The 19431-nt window shown below is 46.1% G+C and overlaps 1 protein-coding gene across 1 annotated transcript; it reads left to right on the forward strand.

The window, feature by feature from the left end:
* Positions 1 to 4897: 4897 nt before the first annotated feature.
* On the forward strand, positions 4898 to 19115 carry ADORA2A (adenosine A2a receptor). Its single transcript, XM_061465957.1, has 2 exons — positions 4898 to 5687; positions 13062 to 19115. The coding sequence occupies exons 1-2, from the start codon at positions 5338 to 5340 to the stop codon at positions 14020 to 14022; spliced, it is 1311 nt and encodes a 436-aa protein (XP_061321941.1). The 5' UTR covers positions 4898 to 5337; the 3' UTR covers positions 14023 to 19115.
* The last annotated feature ends 316 nt before the right edge of the window (positions 19116 to 19431 follow it).

Consider the following 19431-nt stretch of genomic DNA (forward strand, 5'->3'; position numbering starts at 1 on the left):
GTTTTACAGCCCGAGTTGTTTTGCAGGTCTGTGCTGCCTGTGAGCACATTGGCTTATTTATTGTGACTTGATCCCCCAAAGTAATGGGGAGAGACAAGATTTCTTAGAGTCTTTGATTTTAAAGATAGGAAATTCTCTTTGAGCTGAAGGGATTTCAAAGAGAGGATGAAAATTGACAAGCATCTCCCCCTCCAGGCTTTGGAAAGTAGGAAACAAATGATTTAGCAGCACCAGTTTTTCTGCTTATGGCCATATGTAAATTCAGGGGTTTTCCCTGAGGGAGTTAGGTAATCTCTTTGTGGCTGGTACCTGGAAAGGGCCATGTTGTCAAAAGGAGATACTAGATTGTGATCTGTGGAATGAGCCTTGATGAAGATTCCCCAGTGGACTCGTGAGCTGCCTGCTGCCCCTGTCCTGAAGCAGCCAAGGAGAAAACAATCCTCTCTGGATCACAGGGAAGCTGCAGCCTATCACCTATGTGCTCCTTGACTGCACTGGGTGCCCAGAAGGCTGCCGGTACCCTGGAGATTTTGCTAATGTCTGAGAGTAGCTGTCAAACTAAAGTGTCACAGGCATTGTCATTACAACAGCCTGGCACATGGAGCAGAGTATGCAAGAGTGTGGGCGTCCAAACCAGGGTGCCTGATCTCAGCCCGAAGAGGCCGAGAACAGGAAATGAACTTATTTGAGGTGGGTAATTTCCACCAAGCAGTGGCCAAGGGCTTGCTTCAATGCTTTTGGTGCTCAGCAGAGAGAAAAGGCAACACCTCAGTCCAAAGCCAACTGGAGATGGCCGAACAAAAGCTTACTTAGACTCCAGCGGTGAAGTGCTTCATGTGAACGTGCTGTTCAGGTGCTTTACTGAATTTTCAAGGAGAGTTTTTCATCGGGGCTGAAATATGAGAGAGAACAGAATGTTCCAAGTCACTAAAAACGAACGTAGCAACAGCTTTACAGGTTTGTGAGTGGCTAAAAAGGTTTATTTAATAATGGGAGAAAGGTCGAACATAGCCCAGGGTATCAAGAAGGAATTAATCCAATTAACAATATAAAACATGGGCTTAAGAAGAAATACTAATTGTAACTGTCCAGCAGGTTGTGTGATACAGGTTATTTTTCTTAAGTTTCAAGAAGCTTGCAATATTGAGCCCTCGAGGGCCTGGGATGTTAAATATACACTCCGCCAGTGAGTAAAGCAGATTGTTAATTACTTTTGTCTTGTCAGACCTGGTTGCAGAGCCGTTGGGTCTTGCATGAAGTAGATGAATCTAATAATACATGTTGTATTGCCTCTGGATATATGTCTTCTTCTCTAGGTGGTCTGTATTTCATTTCTGTCCCTGTGAATCAGATTTTTAGCCATATAAGCAGAACGTCTGAGCCTGTGCCTGTTCTATAGCAAGTTGCAAATAATTCTACAGTTAGAGTTGTTACCATGTTTTGTGAAAGCTGTTAACAGGCTAACATTGCAAGAGATGAATGAGATGAGATGGGTGAGTTCAGGTTGATTATGGGAACCTCCTGGGTTGTGGCACCTTCTGTAGGTAGCAGGTGAGGTCTCTGATGTGCTGGGGTTCTGTGGCTAATAACTGCTTGTTCTAATGCCAGTGGTTACTGCAGCAGCACTGGCGCTGAAGCAGGCACAAGATGTTGTTGTGTCGTGGCTGGGACACCTGCTCAGCTCCAGTCATTTCTCTTCTGAGATGTGCTGGCTCTGCAGAACTGTTTTCCAGCCCTTCTGAGAGCAGAGCATGGAAGGACACGTTGTCCTCTTCTGGACATCCCATCTCACAGATTGCTTCAGAATAAATGGCTAGGGCTTGGTTTGAAGAATCAGGCCATTGTTTGTGAAGGCAAGGGGGGAAACAAAGGGAAGGGCCTAAGCAAATTCAGAGGTAAATTTAAATTTAACATCAGACCATGAAACAAACAGTTGAAGTGTAAGGTTAAAAGCATTGCTGTGTTAAAAAACAGTATGTGATGTGGTCATTGAACTTCAGATTCCAGCGTTGTGCTTTATCAGAATGCACGCAGAGCTTTAGGCAATTCCAGCTTTCTGCTGAACAATTAGTGTGTGGTGGACCTCCACAGCATAGGTTTGTTACTTCCCTCCACGTCCTGTTGGAAAATGGGTTTGAGTTGAGCCACTGAAAGAGTCAGGTTAAACAAAATGCATCTGGGATCAATATGGATTCATAATCCTACCAAAGGAAGCCCTGAAATGGGTAAGAGTGTCCCTGTAATTTCACTGAGATGTATGTGGTATGAATATGAGGTGCAAGAGCAACACAGCAGGACTGCAAGTAAATCCTCTTAGCATCAGGATTAAGGTGACCAGCTCTTAGGTCCTTTCAAGAAATGGTTTGTCCAGTTCTTTTAACTTCATCTCAGTAGCTTGTGGAGGTGTTTGTGGTGGGTTTACTTTACACAGCAGTGGGTTTGGCCCCAGTATGTCACAGTAATTTGTTAATTTTAATTAAGCTTGTTCTGACACTGGAGTTTGGTCATGAGCTTGACCTGCGTGGAAACATGAGCATGTTGGGAAGTGGAGAAGTGTCCACTCCCTGCTCCATTGCTGGACATTACCCTGTTGCTGTCTCTGCTGCCATGATGCCAAGGGACATGGGACTCCTTCCCTTGTTTTGTTCTCCTAACAGCTTTTTCCTGTCTTCTTTTTCCCCTTTTTTTGTGCACACACGTGCACAGAACATTGTTTATTTTTCATCTTGCCCTTTCCTTTTTCTCTCCCTCCAGCTTTTCTTTATTTCTCTCTTACATTAATTCTAATCCACTTCCCTGGAAATCACGCTCATAGGGAGGTTTTCACTATCTCTGCCTTGAAACAAATCTATTGGGATTTATAATGGACATTTTGATGCTTGCAGAGTAGCAGCATATCACTGACACCCCTGAAATTCGGGGAAGTATAAGTAATCTTTAGGAGATCAGTGGAAAACTGGAGGTTTTGCTAAAGGAAGATAGACAATATGGAGGGTTGGCTGGTTTGGGGGTTTTTGTTGGTTTTTTTTTTCTTTGGGAAAGATTAAATAGACAATCTTTATCCTCCTCTTACTAGCCAGATCACAACTCTTCTGTTGATTTCTTCCACACAAACCGCACAAAGGACATAAACAAGATTGCTGAAGGTGGAGGAAAGGCTAAGGTTTTGAAGCACACCCAAACCACCAAGAATCATTCATTTTCCTTTCAGATGCAGCATTAGCAATAGAGCTCTAAATCAATGAAAGGTCTAAAATTAGGTTATATTCCTGAGATCAGATGTGAATCACAAGTTAATCATATTTTCTTTTATTATCACTGTCTTTACCCTTTTATTTTCTCCTGACAAATTAGGTTCCTGACTCAAAAACAGAGTGACCTGTGAAGGCATGAAAGCCTGCTGGGTTAGACCACACCAGATCACCTGTGGTTGGGGTCCTGAAAACCTTTTGGTTTGGAGGTTCATGTTGCATCTGAACCTGAGTTTGAGTGATTTATGGGTTAGTCCTGTATCCCTCTCTCCCCCAGCTCTCTGACGTTTCAAGTAGCTGTGGGTTTTTAAATTAATGAGAAAATATTACTGCTAAAGCTTTCTAAATAAGGTTTAGAACCCACTCAGGAAGTGACAGGGTAGGACAGCATATAATTATCTCTTGATTGTGGCACAAAGCTGAGGGAACTGTATTCTCCATTGCTATACTTTAGCTGAAACTGATGAAATTCATCTGTATCTGAAAGCAGAGGGATGAGGTGACCTGCAAGATAAGTGTGTAAGACATGCAAGCATGTAGGTGATGTCTGTCGGTTCCTATGAAATGGCAGCTCTAGAGACTGTGTTTCCTTGAAGCAGCAACAGCTTTAATCCCAGATTTGTGCGCATGATGCTGCAGGAACATGAATGCATACTTGAGAGATGATGTTGGCATTGTGCCTGTGTGTGTTTCTGGGAGAAGTGTATCTTGGTGGGTGTGTTTCTGGCTGGTTGTAGGTGCTGACTTGAATCTGTGGATGCAACAAACACTATGGACAATGCAGGTATAACGAATAAATGGCTTCCTCATAGAATGAAAACTTACTTGAACAAAAATGATGGTATTGCAGGAGGGGAACCTGCAGAGACCCTTGCAGAGAGTGCGTGTGCTCAGCAGGAAAGTCCTCAGAGGTGTCACCATCTGACATACCTCAAACTATTCTCCGTGGCGCTGATCACGTTCCAGTGTCCTTCCTGCATTTGGAGGAGAGATTGGGTATGGCAGCAGAGTGGTGACCACACATGCCAGCAACATAGCCCCCTTATGAATAAAGGTTTGTGTCACTGCAGAGCAGTGTGCTTTTAGGGCAAAGCACGTGAGGGTGGGCAGCACGTGATGGCTCAGGTCTTTGTGTTGGGTCATGGGAGGCAGGTGTGCGTGAGAAGGCTCCTCCACCTTTCCTTCATACAGCCACAGCACTTGCCAAGGCATCATTAGTGGGGCTCTCATGTTTCAGGGCAGACTATTGAGCAGCTGCTCAAGAGCCAGCTCACTTGGTAGCCTCGAAAACAAAACGTCCCTTGTTTCTCATCAGCACTGTGAATGACTTACTGCCTTCCTGAGCCTTGGGTTTGGCTCTGCAGCTTTCAGGACAGACAAGAATGTGAGATTTTTGCCAATGATGTATTCTTCTAGGTCTGTTTTATATCCATTATCAATTTAATGTGCCACTTTAATGAGATTTTGCTTTTTCCATCTCCTCCATGGAGCTGATTACTTAGCGTGTGTGGTTGCTCTTTGTGTTTTTTTTTCTTTTCTAAAGGAAACGACAAGTGAAGAAGTTGAATGTTTCCTTCAGCTGAAGAGAATATTTCCCAGGTCCTAGTGGGAAAAGGTGAAGAAGGGAACCAGAGGATGTTGCTAGTAGGTATGTACATGACAGGAAGCCATGACTAGCAGTGTGATTGTCAACAGGAAACAAAAAGCCATAGCTGATGTGATGGTGCCGTACAATACACTTTCTGCGTCTTGTTGCCTGCTGGACTGTGTGGCCTGGGAACCAGTGTATGTCTACGTGAGATATTCTGCTGTCCATTCATCTGCTGGAGTTTGAATTGTTCTGCATCTGGTTAACCCACCTTGCTGGAGCTGGCAAACCCTGGGAATTTTTCTTGACACCTGCTACTGTAAAGAACTTCAAAAGCTATGGGGAGAAAAGGGATGTGTGAGCAACCTTCACCAGCTGGCAGCTGAGCGCCCTTCAGACCCGAAGGCACCTTTGAGGTATCTCGACTGTTCAGTGCTCTGCAGATATGAACGCTGAGCTTTTCTGGCACGTTCTCACATTGGCCTGGTCGTTCTCACCATGCTAGTACATGGGAAAGAAGACTTCCTCTCAGACATAGCTTATATCATCTTGGAACTGATCATTGCAGTGCTGGCCATCCTGGGGAACATCCTGGTCTGCTGGGCAGTCTATTTGAATAGCAACTTGCAGAACGTCACCAACTATTTTGTGGTGTCCCTGGCTGCTGCTGACATTGCCGTGGGTGTGCTGGCAATCCCCTTTGCCATCACCATCAGCACTGGCTTCTGTGCCTTCTTCTATGGCTGTCTTTTCATTGCCTGCTTCGTCCTGGTCTTGACACAGAGTTCAATCTTCAGCCTCCTTGCTATTGCCATTGACAGAATCATTGCGATCCGCATTCCCCTCAGGTAAGCACGGGTTGGGCTGGTGGGGCTGGGGTGGTGAGGGATGAACACAGTAATAACAACACATCTGGAGATGAACTGGGGAAGGAAAAGTTAACTGAGGATCAGCACTTTTTCTCTTGTAATTTGAAAGAAAGCCCCCACTTTTCTAGGTCTTGAAGGCTGCCTTGGTTGTTGGATTTTCTGGTTGCTTCTTATTCCAGTTCTCTGCTCTCATATGGTGTATGCTCATGGCATTGCATTGCACTGCCTAGGAGCTGCCATTCCCAACTTAAACAGGGTCATGCAGTAACCTCAACCTCCGCTCTGAGCTGCAGCCAGCAGCTCCAGAAGGATCCCTGGGGGAAAAGTGGAGCTAAAGCAGTGCATGGTGGGGGCAGAAAGGGGGTGAGGACAACTTGTCTCCTTCCCCATGGGGAGAGTGGGACTCTGCCTGCAGCCATAGGAGGTTGTGGAGAGTGTGGATGGGGTTTTGTTAAATGTGAAGGGAGGAGAAGCAGCAGGCGATGAAGAAATGGGTCTTAGGAGGATCTGAAATAGCTTAGGCACTGTCTCTGGAAACAAGCGTTATTAGGTCAAGGCAGAGGCTTGTCCCTAACCAGACCTGCAGATGGTTATTCTGTGGTGTCTACTCTGGCATTTAAAGGAAGAAAAGCACATTGCAGTATTAGAGCTTGAAAGCTGAATATGACTAGCTGCTACTTTGTGTGCAGCTAAGGACAAGGGGAAGTTTTGCCACACACACAGGGGCTGCTACTCAGTTCAGTGTTCCAGAAGCACGGTGCTGTGATGGGATATATCTGACCGTGGGTGTGAAGCAGCATTTAATTTTGTGGGCTGGGTTTGAATGCTGTGTGACAGTGCTTCCAAGTCATTCAGTAAGCTTGAAAGATGTAGAGGAAGCCCCGGGAGAGGCTGGTGTAGGCACAGTGTAGGAGTCTCCTTCCTTCCTGTTTTGCCCTTAGGAGGATGCAGCCCACTGTCAGGAATGGATAGACTTGCTTCCTATCCTTAACAACAAATGTGGCTGCAAAAATGGAACAAATTTCTGATTATTGTGCTCTCAAGTTTGAGGCTTTGGACATGCTCACTCCTGTTGAGCTTAATTCACTTGTGCTGACCTCTGCAATTTAGTTTTGTCTCTTGTGAATACTTTGGTCATCCAGCACTTATGTCAATTAACACAAACCCTCCATTCCAAAAGAGAAAGTATTCTTTTCCCTAAAGCTGCAGAAATTACCTTTCCATGTGGACCAGTGCAGTGTAGCCTTTCCTGAAGCCTAGCCTCAGCAAGCTTGGGCTGCTGGAATATTACCATTAATTGTCAGGTTCCAAACCTGGAGCTGTACCTGTCACAGCCTCTATTTTTGATGTAGTTGTCAGGAATGACCATTCCATTGCAGAGAAAACTCTATTGATATTAGTTACCTATAAATCAAACTGTCTCCACTTTTCTGTAGTTTCAGTTTATAAACAAATCTATTGATAAATGGCACAAATAACCATATAACCATATGTAGAGTACTTGGGAGCTTGCCTCTGAAACGGTTTTGAGAAGGGCTGATGTCTTTAATTCCTCCCCCATGAGCTAACCCCGAGGGCTTTTGTGGACAGTTTAAGCGCTCTTGTTGCTAGAGGATGACTTACCAGGAAAAGGATTTTAAAATCTGGATTTCTGCCCATTTTTGGCTGTATCACTGTAATGATCTTGTCTTGAAATTTAATTTCCTGGAATAGCCAAGGTGAAGAGTCCTTTAGAAAAACCAGACTCGATCAGTGCCGGGCACCCTACTGGGTTTGCTGGTTTGTTTTTGACATAACAGAACACACCTTCCTCTGCCCCGGGAACAGTGGAGCTGATTGGATGCAGAAACCCACAGGTACATCCATGGGTTCCTCTCCTCCTTGTCCTCCACAGGTTTCTCCTTTTACAGTAGGAGTGGAGAACTTGTCAATTGTGTTTCCCCTGAAGGCTTTATGGATGAATAAGCGTTAAATGTATAGCCTCAGACATGCTGAGCAAGTGAAAGCTGGTTAGCTGAAGAGGGAGATGTGGGATGACTTAGATTGCTCACGTCCTTTATCCGGTTGTCTCAAAAATGAGTCAAACCAGTGGAAGGAAAGTCCTGCCGCTAAAGATGGAACGTTTTCTCTCCGTCATTTAATGCCTGGGAAAGCCTCTTCTCTCCCCTTCAGAGGACAAGAAAGGTAACACCAGGCATTCCTAATATTCATTAGATGGATGCTCCTAAGAAAATAATAAAACAGACTTCCTTCACTCTCGTGAAACCAAAAAAGTCAAACCTATATTTTCTAGTTCTTTTTAACTCCTTCATGTTTGGTTTGTCCTAAGGAAGGTAATCACGTGTCTCTGGATACCTCTGTGGATGTGTATTCCCACACAAATAATCTGTCGGCATTAAGGAGGCAGAAGTGTGGGATTTATGATTCTGCTTGGATTTTTGGACACCTCGGTTCATAATTAGTTGCCTTTGGAATGATTTTTCTGTGGATAAAAGACCTTCTCCCCAAAACTTGCAGTGAGAAAAGACATCAATATGTAAACTTTAACAATACGTTAAATCTAATTTGTGCAAGTCTCATGTGTTCTGCCTTTCAGATGATTCAGACATGGAATTCCATAATCCTTCCACAAGTTCTCAAACCCTTTGCTGAATTCTGCCATGTTTTATATGAAGGTAACACTCTCCACGTGGCACAAAAAGCACTGCCAAGGAAGTGAGTGTGAGCCATTGCTGGGTCTGGGATAAGATCTGAAATGTCTCTAACCTGAAATCTGTGCTCACTGATACAGACCCCCTGGGTGCTCTGAACAAAACCGGCTGCAAGTTTGAGCTGCAGGATGAAGTCATAGGCCACAAACAATTGCCACTTTCCAGGCTCTTTAGTACCAGCAAAGGCTTCATGGGCACAGTGCCCAGCCACGTGTTCTGGTGTAGGCATCTATGGTAAGGATACTCCCATGGTGAAGGACAGGTAGCTCCGATGCACTGGGGAGAGGGGAGGCGTTTTTCCTCCTGCAGCCAGACGGAAAAGTTTTCTCAGGTTACTGCCTGCTCAGTGTGCTGGATTCAGGTGTTGTGGCCTGCATACTGATGCAGGTCATACAGTGCCAACTACAGTAACTTGCTGAAGTGCAGACCCTTTCCTCTGATGAAAGCTGCTTTGGAGATGACTGCCTAAGCTGCCGGGATGCCTCTCTAGGAAAGCGTTACTAAGGTGCAGCTCCCTGTCATATGGAACACTGGGACAGATTTCTCCCACGTAGTGGTGATTGAAACTGCAGCTCTGAGGGGGCATTGGAATGTTTTCTGCCAGAGGCTAGGGATGATGGACATGAAGAACTGGCTTCTCAGAGTCTGGGGTAGGTAGAATAGGGGAGATGAATGCAAACCCTGAATAGGACATGGAAATATAGGACATGGAAAGGACCTTCGTGCTGACAACAGTCTGTTTCAGCCGTTGCTTTAATTCTCTAGGGTTGCCTTCTCAAATGCTCATATACGAACATCTGAATCAGTGAATCAAGGATTTCAAGTTTTATTATCTCTTTGAGCCATATCTGGACTTATTTCTTTCCCTGCTCACCATAAACCTGTTGACTTTATGACAAGTGTTTCCTTTTTTCGTTCATGTCAAATAGATCATGGGCAGATTCAGCCTAATATGAAAGAAGAGTAATTTACTTCCTCCTTTGAACAAGCATGGGCATGGCTTTGAAAGCACTGCCAGTTGTCTGCGGCTTCATGGGCCACAGTGGAACTTACTGTTTCCAAGCTTTTAGTCTGGAAACTGATTGTGCCTTGGGCAAAAGAGTGGAGCCTGCCCACAGTTACTGCTTCTGGAGTTTACAGCCCTATGTCCACCTTTGGGATCCAACTCTACACTGTCTTCATAGCCTACACAGCACCTGGTAATAGGGCAGGAAGTTTCTTGAGTGAGACTTTTGGGAAAGGATTGTTTAGGTGATGCATGGGAAGGTCTGGGTTTGGCTTCTTGCTCTGCCACAAGATTTCCTGGGCAATGCTGGGGTTGTCGGTGTCTGTCATTTCCAGATGCATGTAATAGGGATAGAATATCCTCCTGTTGTCTTGCCCCTATGGCTGCAGCTCCCAAGGTGGGGGCTGTTGAGTGGATGCACCCAGTGAATGGTGTTTTGTAGTGATTTGTTGAAACCCATTGAGCACTGCTGGGATTCAGATCAAAGCCCAGCTCCCTCAGTGCTCAGCACAGGCTTTCTGGTGTGGTGTGCTGAAGGTGGCTGAAACATGCTCCATGCATGGCAGAGCCGTCTGGTCAGGATGTGCAGTGCTGTCAGCCAGAGCTGGGTTTGAAGACAAGCAGCTGGCTGGTTGGATGCCATGACAAAGAGTTAGGCCAGTTACATATCGTGCAATGTATGGAAAGATTTTAACTCCTACCTGAGTTAACTGTGGTTCTTATACCAGCTCTGCCTTCCACCCAGCTTCATAGTTTGTGAATCGGACTGGAGGGGTGCTACACTTTGTGAAGGAATCCTGCTGACAAGGACCCAGCAGCATCACATCCTCAGCTGAGTTACTCTAGGCAGCACTGCTGAGCTGTTCATGCACCAAGGGCAGTTGTGCTCCTGGAGGCAGTTTGCCAGGCTGATGGCCGGAAGAGCAGCAGGGCAGGTGAAATTATTTTGGGGAAAACATCCACAATTTAATGTGTTTGCAGAAGTGGGGTTTGTTTTCTAGAGGAGTCAGGTGACCCAGCCCCACTGTGAGCATCCCTGTGCTCTGCACTGATGTTCTTTGTGTCTGGAATTTCACGAGGATAAGTCATTGTTTGCATAGCGAGTCCAGTATTTCCAGGAAGCACGAGAACCGCTTGTGCACGGACAATCCAGTGCTGTCTGGACACATCAGACACACTACAAAGTCACCTGCCAGCTATGCAGAACATGGGCTGTAGGTGTGACCAGCTCCTTGCAGCAGGCTGTCTCCTGCATAGGTGCCAGCAATTCACAGTGTGTGTGATGCTTCCTGCAAGCCCTGAACTTGCCATGTAGAGCTGTACAGCACTGAGCTTACAGAGACAAGCTTTGGCCTGGCTGCTGTGAGCCTAGAAAGATGCCGAGACAGGTACATGAACTCTCCAGTGTCTCTCAGACATCTCTAACTGGACAAAAGGAATGAGTCCAGGGAAGTCTGCCTGGACAATAACCCTCCCTCAGTCAGCCAGAGGTGTCCCTGCACGTCCTAGAAATTATGCTTTCCCAAACACATTAACATTTCTCAGTGTGTTCCTGTCCAATGTAGTGCTACATCATGACGTGCTGTGAGCTTTCTCTCTTAACCCTTGGAGATACTGAGCAGGGCGTTGTGGAAATGCACTCTCTGGTAGGCTGGCAATTGCCACTGCCAACACAATACACTGCAGCTGGAAAGCAGGAGGCTGCTTGGGTTAAGTGCTGTTCCTAAGCCTTGTAAAGTTTGTTGCATGGGATTCCCCAGAGGGGAAGAGGGAGGGACAAGTTGGGGGGTGCTTGCCTGGAGCAGTAATGAATGTATTTTTAGTGGAAGGGAAGGGACATCTCTAGTCGTGGGATAACAGCTGCACGATTTCAAAATTCCTCTGACAAGATGCAGCCAATTCCAGGGCTTCAGCGTTTTGAGGGTTTTTGGTTTGTTTTTTTTCCAAGCTTCAAGTGCCTTCAGCCAAGCTCTTGCTCCCTGAGTGTACTTTTCAAAGCGCAGATGCTGTTCTGCTCCGTTGCTGAGGTCTGAATGCGATCAGCCCCCTGCTACTGTCCATGCTGTGCCCTTAGCATCCCCTAGACATTGAGCAGAATCCACTGCTTGCTGGAGAAAGCTTTTTATCTCTCAGAATCAGCTGAAATTCCTCCCTTATTTATGGAAGAGGGATTTCAGTATTTTTGGATACTGTGAATTGTGGTTGGCTCCATCACCCACTCCTTTTTCTGATTTTGAAATGCAACCAAGGAAGGGAGACTCAAGCCTGCCAGGCTTTGTGTGGAGTCTGTATCTCCCCCAAGGCCCATCAGCAGGGTTTTAAAGCACATGCAGGATCTCCATTCTGTACTGTGTCCAGCAAAAGCAGCCTCTCTCCTCCCCTGTCTTGAACTTGCATTGGGGTAGGAGCATGAACCTGTGGGAGTGACTGTTTCATTGAGAGATGGAAAGTTTTCTGTGGCTTGTTGGATTATTTTATTTTTGATGTTTGTTTGCTGAGAGAATTCTGGGGACAGAGGGAGAAGGAGCACTGGGTAAACACCGAGAGCCCTGCGCTACTGTTGTCCGATCGCAGACACATGAGGTCAAGTACAGTGTGGGACCCACACTGGACAATGTGGGAATCCAGCCATCTACTTTCCATGTTAAGCATTACCAAGGGAAGGAAAGTGCATTGAAATAAACTGTTGCCCTGATTTACATTTTCAGAGAGAAGAACTGGTAGAGTCAGCTCAGGACTCGCAGTAACCTGTGAGGCCTTGGGAACTGGCTGGTATTGCAAACAAACCGAGGTCCCTCCCTGTACTGTCAGATTCTTGCCATGTTGCTTATTGCCTCTTTCAACAGACTAATACCTCCACCACTGAAGTCTCCTTTGGTGTGTGCAGTGCAGCCCACAGAACACCTGTAGTCAGAGCACTCAGCTTAAGTCCTTTCTGAGAAATGCCTGGGGTCCTCTTAGCTGGGCTGATGAGGACGCTGCTGACTTGTCTCAGTTGTGTCAGGAAGGTTGGCGGTGCTGGCCTTCCTGAAAGTGCCATAGTGGAGCAGAGTGAGGTGTTATGAGAGGCAATGCCAGCCTGGCTTCTGCTGCTGAGTCAGCAGAATTTCCCTGGAGCACACCTGCCCATGGACATGGGGCCAGTGGCGCTGTGCCTCCAGGTTCTTTTGTGCTGTTTGGCTTGCAGATCTACTGCAAGACAGGCATAGCGGTTCTATGCTAAAAGCCTGCTCCTTTGCCAGAAAGGAGGAACTATCTCAGACTTTGGCAAGAGGGCCATGGTGGCCTTCATCACTAAGGGTCAGGACAGTGCTGTTGATTGCTCAGGCTGCAAGATGTATGTGCATGACCAAGTGGGCTGATGAAGAAACACAGATGAAAACTGTATTAAGTTCCCTGGTTTTCTGTCACATATTCACTGCCTAAAGGAAAGGGGAGGGAAGTAGGTGGCATACATCACCATGGAGTCTTTGCTGTGCTCTGCTGCGTGGGTTCTGCATGGCAGTTCGAGGGCCCATCTGAAGAAGCAGGTGCCTTTCTTGCTGTCTTGTGTCTTCTGGGCCATTGGGAAATTGTATGAATGTCAGGGGCTTGTTGAATTATACTGATGTAATTCCTATTTCCTCTGCTTTATAGGTACAATGGCTTGGTGACTGGCTCTCGAGCTAAAGGTATCATTGCCATCTGCTGGGTATTATCTTTCATCATTGGCTTGACACCAATGCTAGGGTGGCACAATCGCGCCCAGATCGATGAGCTGGGTTCCAACAAGTCCTCTCCCATCAACTGCAGCAACAGTATGGTGGCATGTCTCTTTGAGGCTGTGGTCACCATGGAGTACATGGTCTACTACAACTTCTTTGCCTGTGTGCTCTTGCCCCTACTCATCATGTTTGGTATCTACTTGAAAATCTTCATGGCAGCCCGGCGACAGCTCAAGCAGATGGAGAACAAGATGGTACATGGGGAACGTTCTCGCTCTACTTTGCAGAAGGAAGTCCATGCAGCCAAGTCTTTAGCCATCATTGTTGGGTTGTTTGCAGTCTGCTGGCTTCCACTGCATATTATTAACTGCTTTACCCTATTTTGCCCAAATTGTGCTCATGCTCCCCTCTGGCTGATGTATCTGGCTATTATCCTGTCTCATGCCAACTCGGTTGTAAATCCTCTAATTTATGCCTACCGAATCAGGGAGTTCCGATACACCTTCCGTAAAATCATCAGCCAGCACATCCTGGGCAGGAAGGAGCCATTCAAGGCAGGAACAGCCAGCTCCAGGACTTCCACTCACGGTGGGGACGCAGAGAACGCCAGCATACGAATCAGTGAGTATGCGTTAGAGGTATACACCAATGGAGAGATCCACAGGGATCCTGAAAAGCAGGACCTAAACAAATGCAAAGCTGGCTTGGATTGGCACCAGAATGGAAATGCTCTGGACATGGAGACAAATGGTCATCTGCTACATTCCTGCAAAAATGGGATTCTTTCAGATGTGTGCATGAGCAGGGAGCTGCACAGTGAAGAGCTACTTGATGCCCAGGTGTCTTACTCAGATCTGGAAAGAGCAGCCTTGGCAGCAGCTGATGTTTCCTGATGAGACTTGCAAAGTCTTCCTGGTAGAATGATTTTTTTTTTTCCCATTGGTGACCTCTGCCATGGCAGAAAGGGAGGTTGAGGGGGTGGGGGGAGAGGTGTGCATCTCTATTGCTGTGGAGAAAGGGGTCCCTCCCCAGGACTGTTGGGATGATCCTAAGTACTAGACTGGAGAAAAGCCAAGATACCACTGAAATGGACTAAGGAAGGAGGGACGCGTTACCCATCAATGACCTGTCACCACGAGCAGTGCCGAGGTCGAAGATGGCATTCCAAGTTCAGCACTGGGAGACCCTGCTGATGCAGGGCATATTATGACATTATGCTGTACTGTGTACCTGTGGTTGTATGTCAGTTTTGCTGGCTTTACCAGCAGGAATAAAAGTGTGCCTGAAAGTATTCACTGAACTATGAAGAGCAGCAGGGAAGGGGCCGTTCAGTACTTTGGCCCTGCAACAAACACAAGGGGGATAGCAACATCTGTCGGTCAGGAAGGATGCCAGCAGCTGCTTGGAGAGAGAAGGAATTTACCTGATGGGAACTTTGGATACCTTCAACCATGGCATTTTGTCCTTCAGTTCATTTTTAAAGCTTATACTGCAACAGGTTGCTTGAGTATTTTTTTCTTGTCTTGATAAGATTACTTCTATGTTAAGTTATAAAAGATGGGCCAGAACTCATATCCGTTCCCTGAGCGCTCGACGTTCCAGATGCACAAGGCAAATAAACTCACAGCTCTCTACTTTGTTTAGCAAATAAGGAAAACGGAGTCTGTAATATGGATTTCCCTTAGCAAAAGGGCTGTTAGCAGGACTTGGTGCTGCAGACAGCAGGCAAACAGGCCAGGTTGTGGTCTGCGTCAGCAGGGTGGTCATGCCTCGAGGTGTGTGAGCTGTCTGTAGGCTGGTGGGCACTGTCTGCTTCTTCCCACCCCGTCTCTGTGTTTGAGCTCCTAGAATGCACTTTCTTTCCATGGCTCCAGATGTGTGTGAGGGGAGCTGATTTCCCATACTTTGTTCATTTTCATCCTTACTCAAAAGGCTGTGTAATCTTCTTTATTGGGGTGGGGAGGAACACACACACCTACCTAACGCTTACTTTTTGAATTCCAATGAGCTCTATTTAAACACCTTTTCTCCTGTGATTTCAGTTTTTTCCTCAAGTGCTTTACTGTGAAGCCTGATGTGTCCCTGTGGTGCAGAGGCCAACAGAAGTGGGTCTGTTTGGTTAGAAGATGCTTTTACTCTGAGAAGCTGAAAGGCATCGGTAGTAGAGGAAACCAGCTTAGGAACTGCAGTCTCCTGTGTAAGAGAACAGGCAAATTCATGGTGCAGCAAATGTATGCACTGGTGTGGTTTGGTGTAGGGGTATTTCACAGCAGGTTGATAATTTTCTGGATCATTTATGAAGCTTTGTACCCTAAGGACAGCAGAATTCTACGTTCAGCTTGAATTCTACCTAAAGGTTGTCTTGGTTTTGTTCTCCAGACAAATAATTCACATCTAATACCACCAGCCTTCTGGAGAGACTGGTGATAATGGTCCTACTGGAAAATGAAAAGTCCACTAATTCCAGGGATCTGAAGCTTATTCTCTGGCTGAAAACATCAGAAATATCACCCCCCCAAACCTGGCTCCTCCTCACGTGCGTCAGCTAACATTTCAGAAGCCAAATAATCTCTTTTGCAGAAAGGGTAGGGGAACTGGATTTTGATATTTGAGGAAGAGCAGGTTAGGTTTGTGTGTTCTTATTCGATGTTTGTTTTATATATTGTGAACTATTAAAATGAAAAGTCAGTTTTATTTGAGGATAATTTTCTTTTTGCCAGTGTCCCTACATGAAGATGGAGAATAGTTTATAGTGCTAAATGTGCTCAAGTACGTAACTGCTCCAGGGTAGCACAAGAGATGGACAAAAAGATGGGATTGCCACCACAACCCTTAGCAGAAAGACAGGTAAATTTGTAGAACAATTGACTTTACAGTTTAATTGAATTGCTGCTTTCTTGCCACGGCTCTTCTACGTAGTCTGACGTCAGGGGAGTGGATTATCACTCCAGCACCATTAACACACATGAAGCCGTTTCCCTAGGGCTGACATTGTAGGTGGTTCCTCTGTAGGGTGACCTGGGATCTTGTTCCTCTTGGTGCTTCTGCATGGGGTATTTCTGTAGGTTATTTGTGGGATGGCTCCTCTGACCTCCTGTGTAACAGTGGCAGAGGAACTCAGTCAGGAAAATGGGGGTCTGATCTCTCCAGGCCTCAGCTGGGAGCTGAAATGATTCTAAGAATAACACAAGATTATATCCGGTATTCATGTCAATAACAATTAGGTCCACAAAGAAGCAGAGCAGGAAAGGAAGTGTGGGAAAATACCAGCATCACTTATGTGCTGGAACACACACGAGTGCAGAAGTGTCCCCTGTTGAGCTTTAGATGCCATTGTAATGAGATGTTTCATGCCACATTGCATCAGACTTTCAACAGCTGATGTGGGTTGCTTGCTTTCTATTGTTTCCTGAGCTTCTTCACACTCAATTATGGCAGCTTCTTGCTTTGTTACCACGAGAATCAAGTTGATCTATGTTGATGTGACAGATTTAGGATTGCCACTCTGGAAATCTTGCCTGCCCAACCAGATTGCCATGTAAGCTTACTGAATTTCCAGATGTCTTGAAATTAGCTTTTCTGTTGTTGTGTGAGATGCCCCCGAGTGCGTCCAATCCCTTTCAATATTAGTGATGCAGATTTGACAGGAATAGGGTGTGTGAAGGGGCCAGGGGATGCGTGCAGGAGGAAGTGCAGTGGGGCTAAGGAGGCAGCATGTTATATATAGCATTGGGAGTCTGCTGTCACAGGAAGGAAGGGATGGCAATTGCACTACAGGCTGTGTGGGCCTTCTGGCAAATGTATGTCTGAGATGGACGCTCAGAGGATGTTTCAGTCGTTGTGGGGAGCTCAGCAGGCTCGTGCCTTTTGAACAGAATTTTGGACTTTGTATTTCTCGTTTCCCAGGGATCACCATTGCAAGGCTTGCTTTTGGGGGTTTTGTTGTTTAGTTGGGTTTTTTTTTAAGGGAAAAAAGGAAAAAGAGCTGTATGGTCCCATCAATGAAATGTGCTCTTCTGGCAGCGTTCTCCACTCTTGGAAAGTACCTGTCTTCCAAACTGCACAGGGATCAGTAGAAAAATGGAATTTTTTTTTCCCACTCATCCCCATTCTTCTTCCAGCTGGAGAATGTTTAGCTGATGAACTATAGCTCTTCTGGATAAACAAAGATGGTACCAAGACAAAGGGAAGAGTGAGGTGACTTATCAGGAGAGGCTGGAGGCTTCCTTGGGAATCCAAGGTTCAGTGGGTCCAGAGAGTAAGAGCTGGGGTATGAAGAAACTGATTCCATTCAAGTGGAGCTTCTTACTAAAAGTGGCTGAAGATCCACAGAGAGATGTGATGCCTCATTTGATGTGAGGGAGTCCATGAATTTCACCATTCCCTGAAGACTTCTGGCTCCAGGGTTTATTTGTTTTACAGGGTTTCAGAGAAAGTAAAGTTTGATCAATTGCCAGGAGTAATTTTATCAAGAGTTCTTCCTGGGGCCCCCTCCTCAGTAAGACGCTGGGTTTTGTGTATGCAAATAAGTGCACTTACAGCTTTGTCCTGCAGGGCTTCATTTGGATCAGTGGTATTTCAAAGCTCTGTGTAAGCTTGAACTGCAGCTCTTGAACGGAGAAACAATTCGGCATGGTGAGACAGCTGGGGTTAGCGTAGACAGAAAAGGTTTGCCACTGGTCTCATTTGGTGCTGAGAAGCTTATTGTGCAGATGGACTTGGGAGTTACATGGGGCAGAGTCTGAATCTTTGGTTGTTCTTTGAGAAGAGGCTCCAGCAGATGCTGGTGGATACAGAAAAGTCTCTGAGGTGTGGGAGCAGAATGGAGGGTTAGAGTGGATGGGAAATCTTGGTGGTGAAGGAAGATTTGTAGGGGAGATGTTTGGGAGGATTTCAGGGGAGCAGGAATGTGCTGGGAGGTGCTGCAGATGGCCCAGATGGCACTGGCATAAGACCAAGGTGGGACTTGCTGAGGAAGGACTCTGGAAAGGATGTACAGTCTTAGAGCTCTCCGGGGGTCACTACAGAGAGTCAGCCTTACCGGGTGCATGCGGAGGGTTCAATTCATAAGGTCTGTTAGTGACCAAGGCAGAGACAGTTCTTGTGGATTATCTCCCTTTCAGAGACACTGTCACATTTCATGACTGTGTCTGGGTGCAACAAAACCCCTTCTGCTTCATGAACATGAGCCCTACCTAAAACCAAATCAATCCAGCCGTGTTCTGTGGGGAGGACAAGCCTGCTGTAACAGGGCTGTGATGCATTAGAACCGTAGAATACTCTTTAGTGGTCTTTGCTATGTTTAGCTGCCTCATAGTCAGTTCTCTCCCAGTTTGTTTTGGGACTCACACTGCAGTGAGTCATCCCAGAGTTTTGTCTTTCTAGCCCTCAGCTTTTGGCCTTCTTTACAGTAAAACACATCAGAAAAAGGAAAATCACACCAGTTCCTTATCTGCATGAGAGGTGCCTAACCCTGACAGACTGAGAATCCCCAGACTGGGGCAGTGTTGTGTGTAACTCCATGTCTTATTTGTCTGCTGGGACTGTTAAAATCAAGACTGGAACCTGTTGATCTGAGTCCATCCTTTGCTTCTCCCACTCTGTCTCAGGAGCTGGTGTTCCTGCCCTCATCCTGTGGAGCGGTTGTCTCTGTGGTCTGCAAACCAAGACACTATGAACACCCTGCTGCACACACTGTCACTATAAAACAATTACTCTTTTAATTTAAATGGTTTATGAATATAGTTGTTGTTTTCCCTCTGTTTGTCAGTTACCAGTGGGAGGGGAGGGAAGGGGGTGGGAGAACCTGTGCATGCAAATGTATTTAAAGTGCATTGACCAAAAGGGTTTTTTTTTGTCAATCTGTGAAGTTTTCATATCTGTGAAGTCGTCAGACTGCTGGGCAGTGAGGAGCCACCAGTGCTGCTGAGTCTGTCTTGGTTACATTTCTTAATAAGCATTCAAATAATAAAATATATTTGTAAAAGAGAGTGTGAGTGCCTTTGTCTCAGGAAGACCCGGCTGGGCCACCCTGTTTTGTGCAAGTGTTTTCTTACTGTTTTATTAGCTTTTCCCATAGATTGACCTTTCCAGAGAGCTCCCTTCTTGCTGCTGCCTACTCTGTTGCAGAACGTACTAGCATGGACTGAAGTGACAGACCCAGATGGATTAGGAGACACCTCACATCTGTGACATCCTGGGATCTGTCATCTCTGCAGTAAGAGCAAATGTTTACAGCTGCATACTGAACACAAGGTAGAGCACGGCATTTGCCCAAACCCCTGCAGTATCAGGAACAATGT

The sequence above is a fragment of the Pezoporus flaviventris genome, unplaced genomic scaffold (assembly GCF_033815535.1).
Source record: "Pezoporus flaviventris isolate CSIRO_AGI_PZ_B2104156 unplaced genomic scaffold, CSIRO_AGI_Pfla_v1 ptg000041l, whole genome shotgun sequence".
NCBI lineage: Eukaryota > Metazoa > Chordata > Aves > Psittaciformes > Psittacidae > Pezoporus > Pezoporus flaviventris.

Excerpts from the sequence above, each read along its gene's own strand:
- ADORA2A (XM_061465957.1), top strand. The coding sequence starts at position 5,338 with ATGCTAGTACATGGGAAAGAAGACTTCCTCTCAGACATAGCTTATATC. Across the intron at positions 5,688-13,061 it reads GCGATCCGCATTCCCCTCAG|GTACAATGGCTTGGTGACTG; the intron begins GTAAGCACGGGT and ends TCTGCTTTATAG.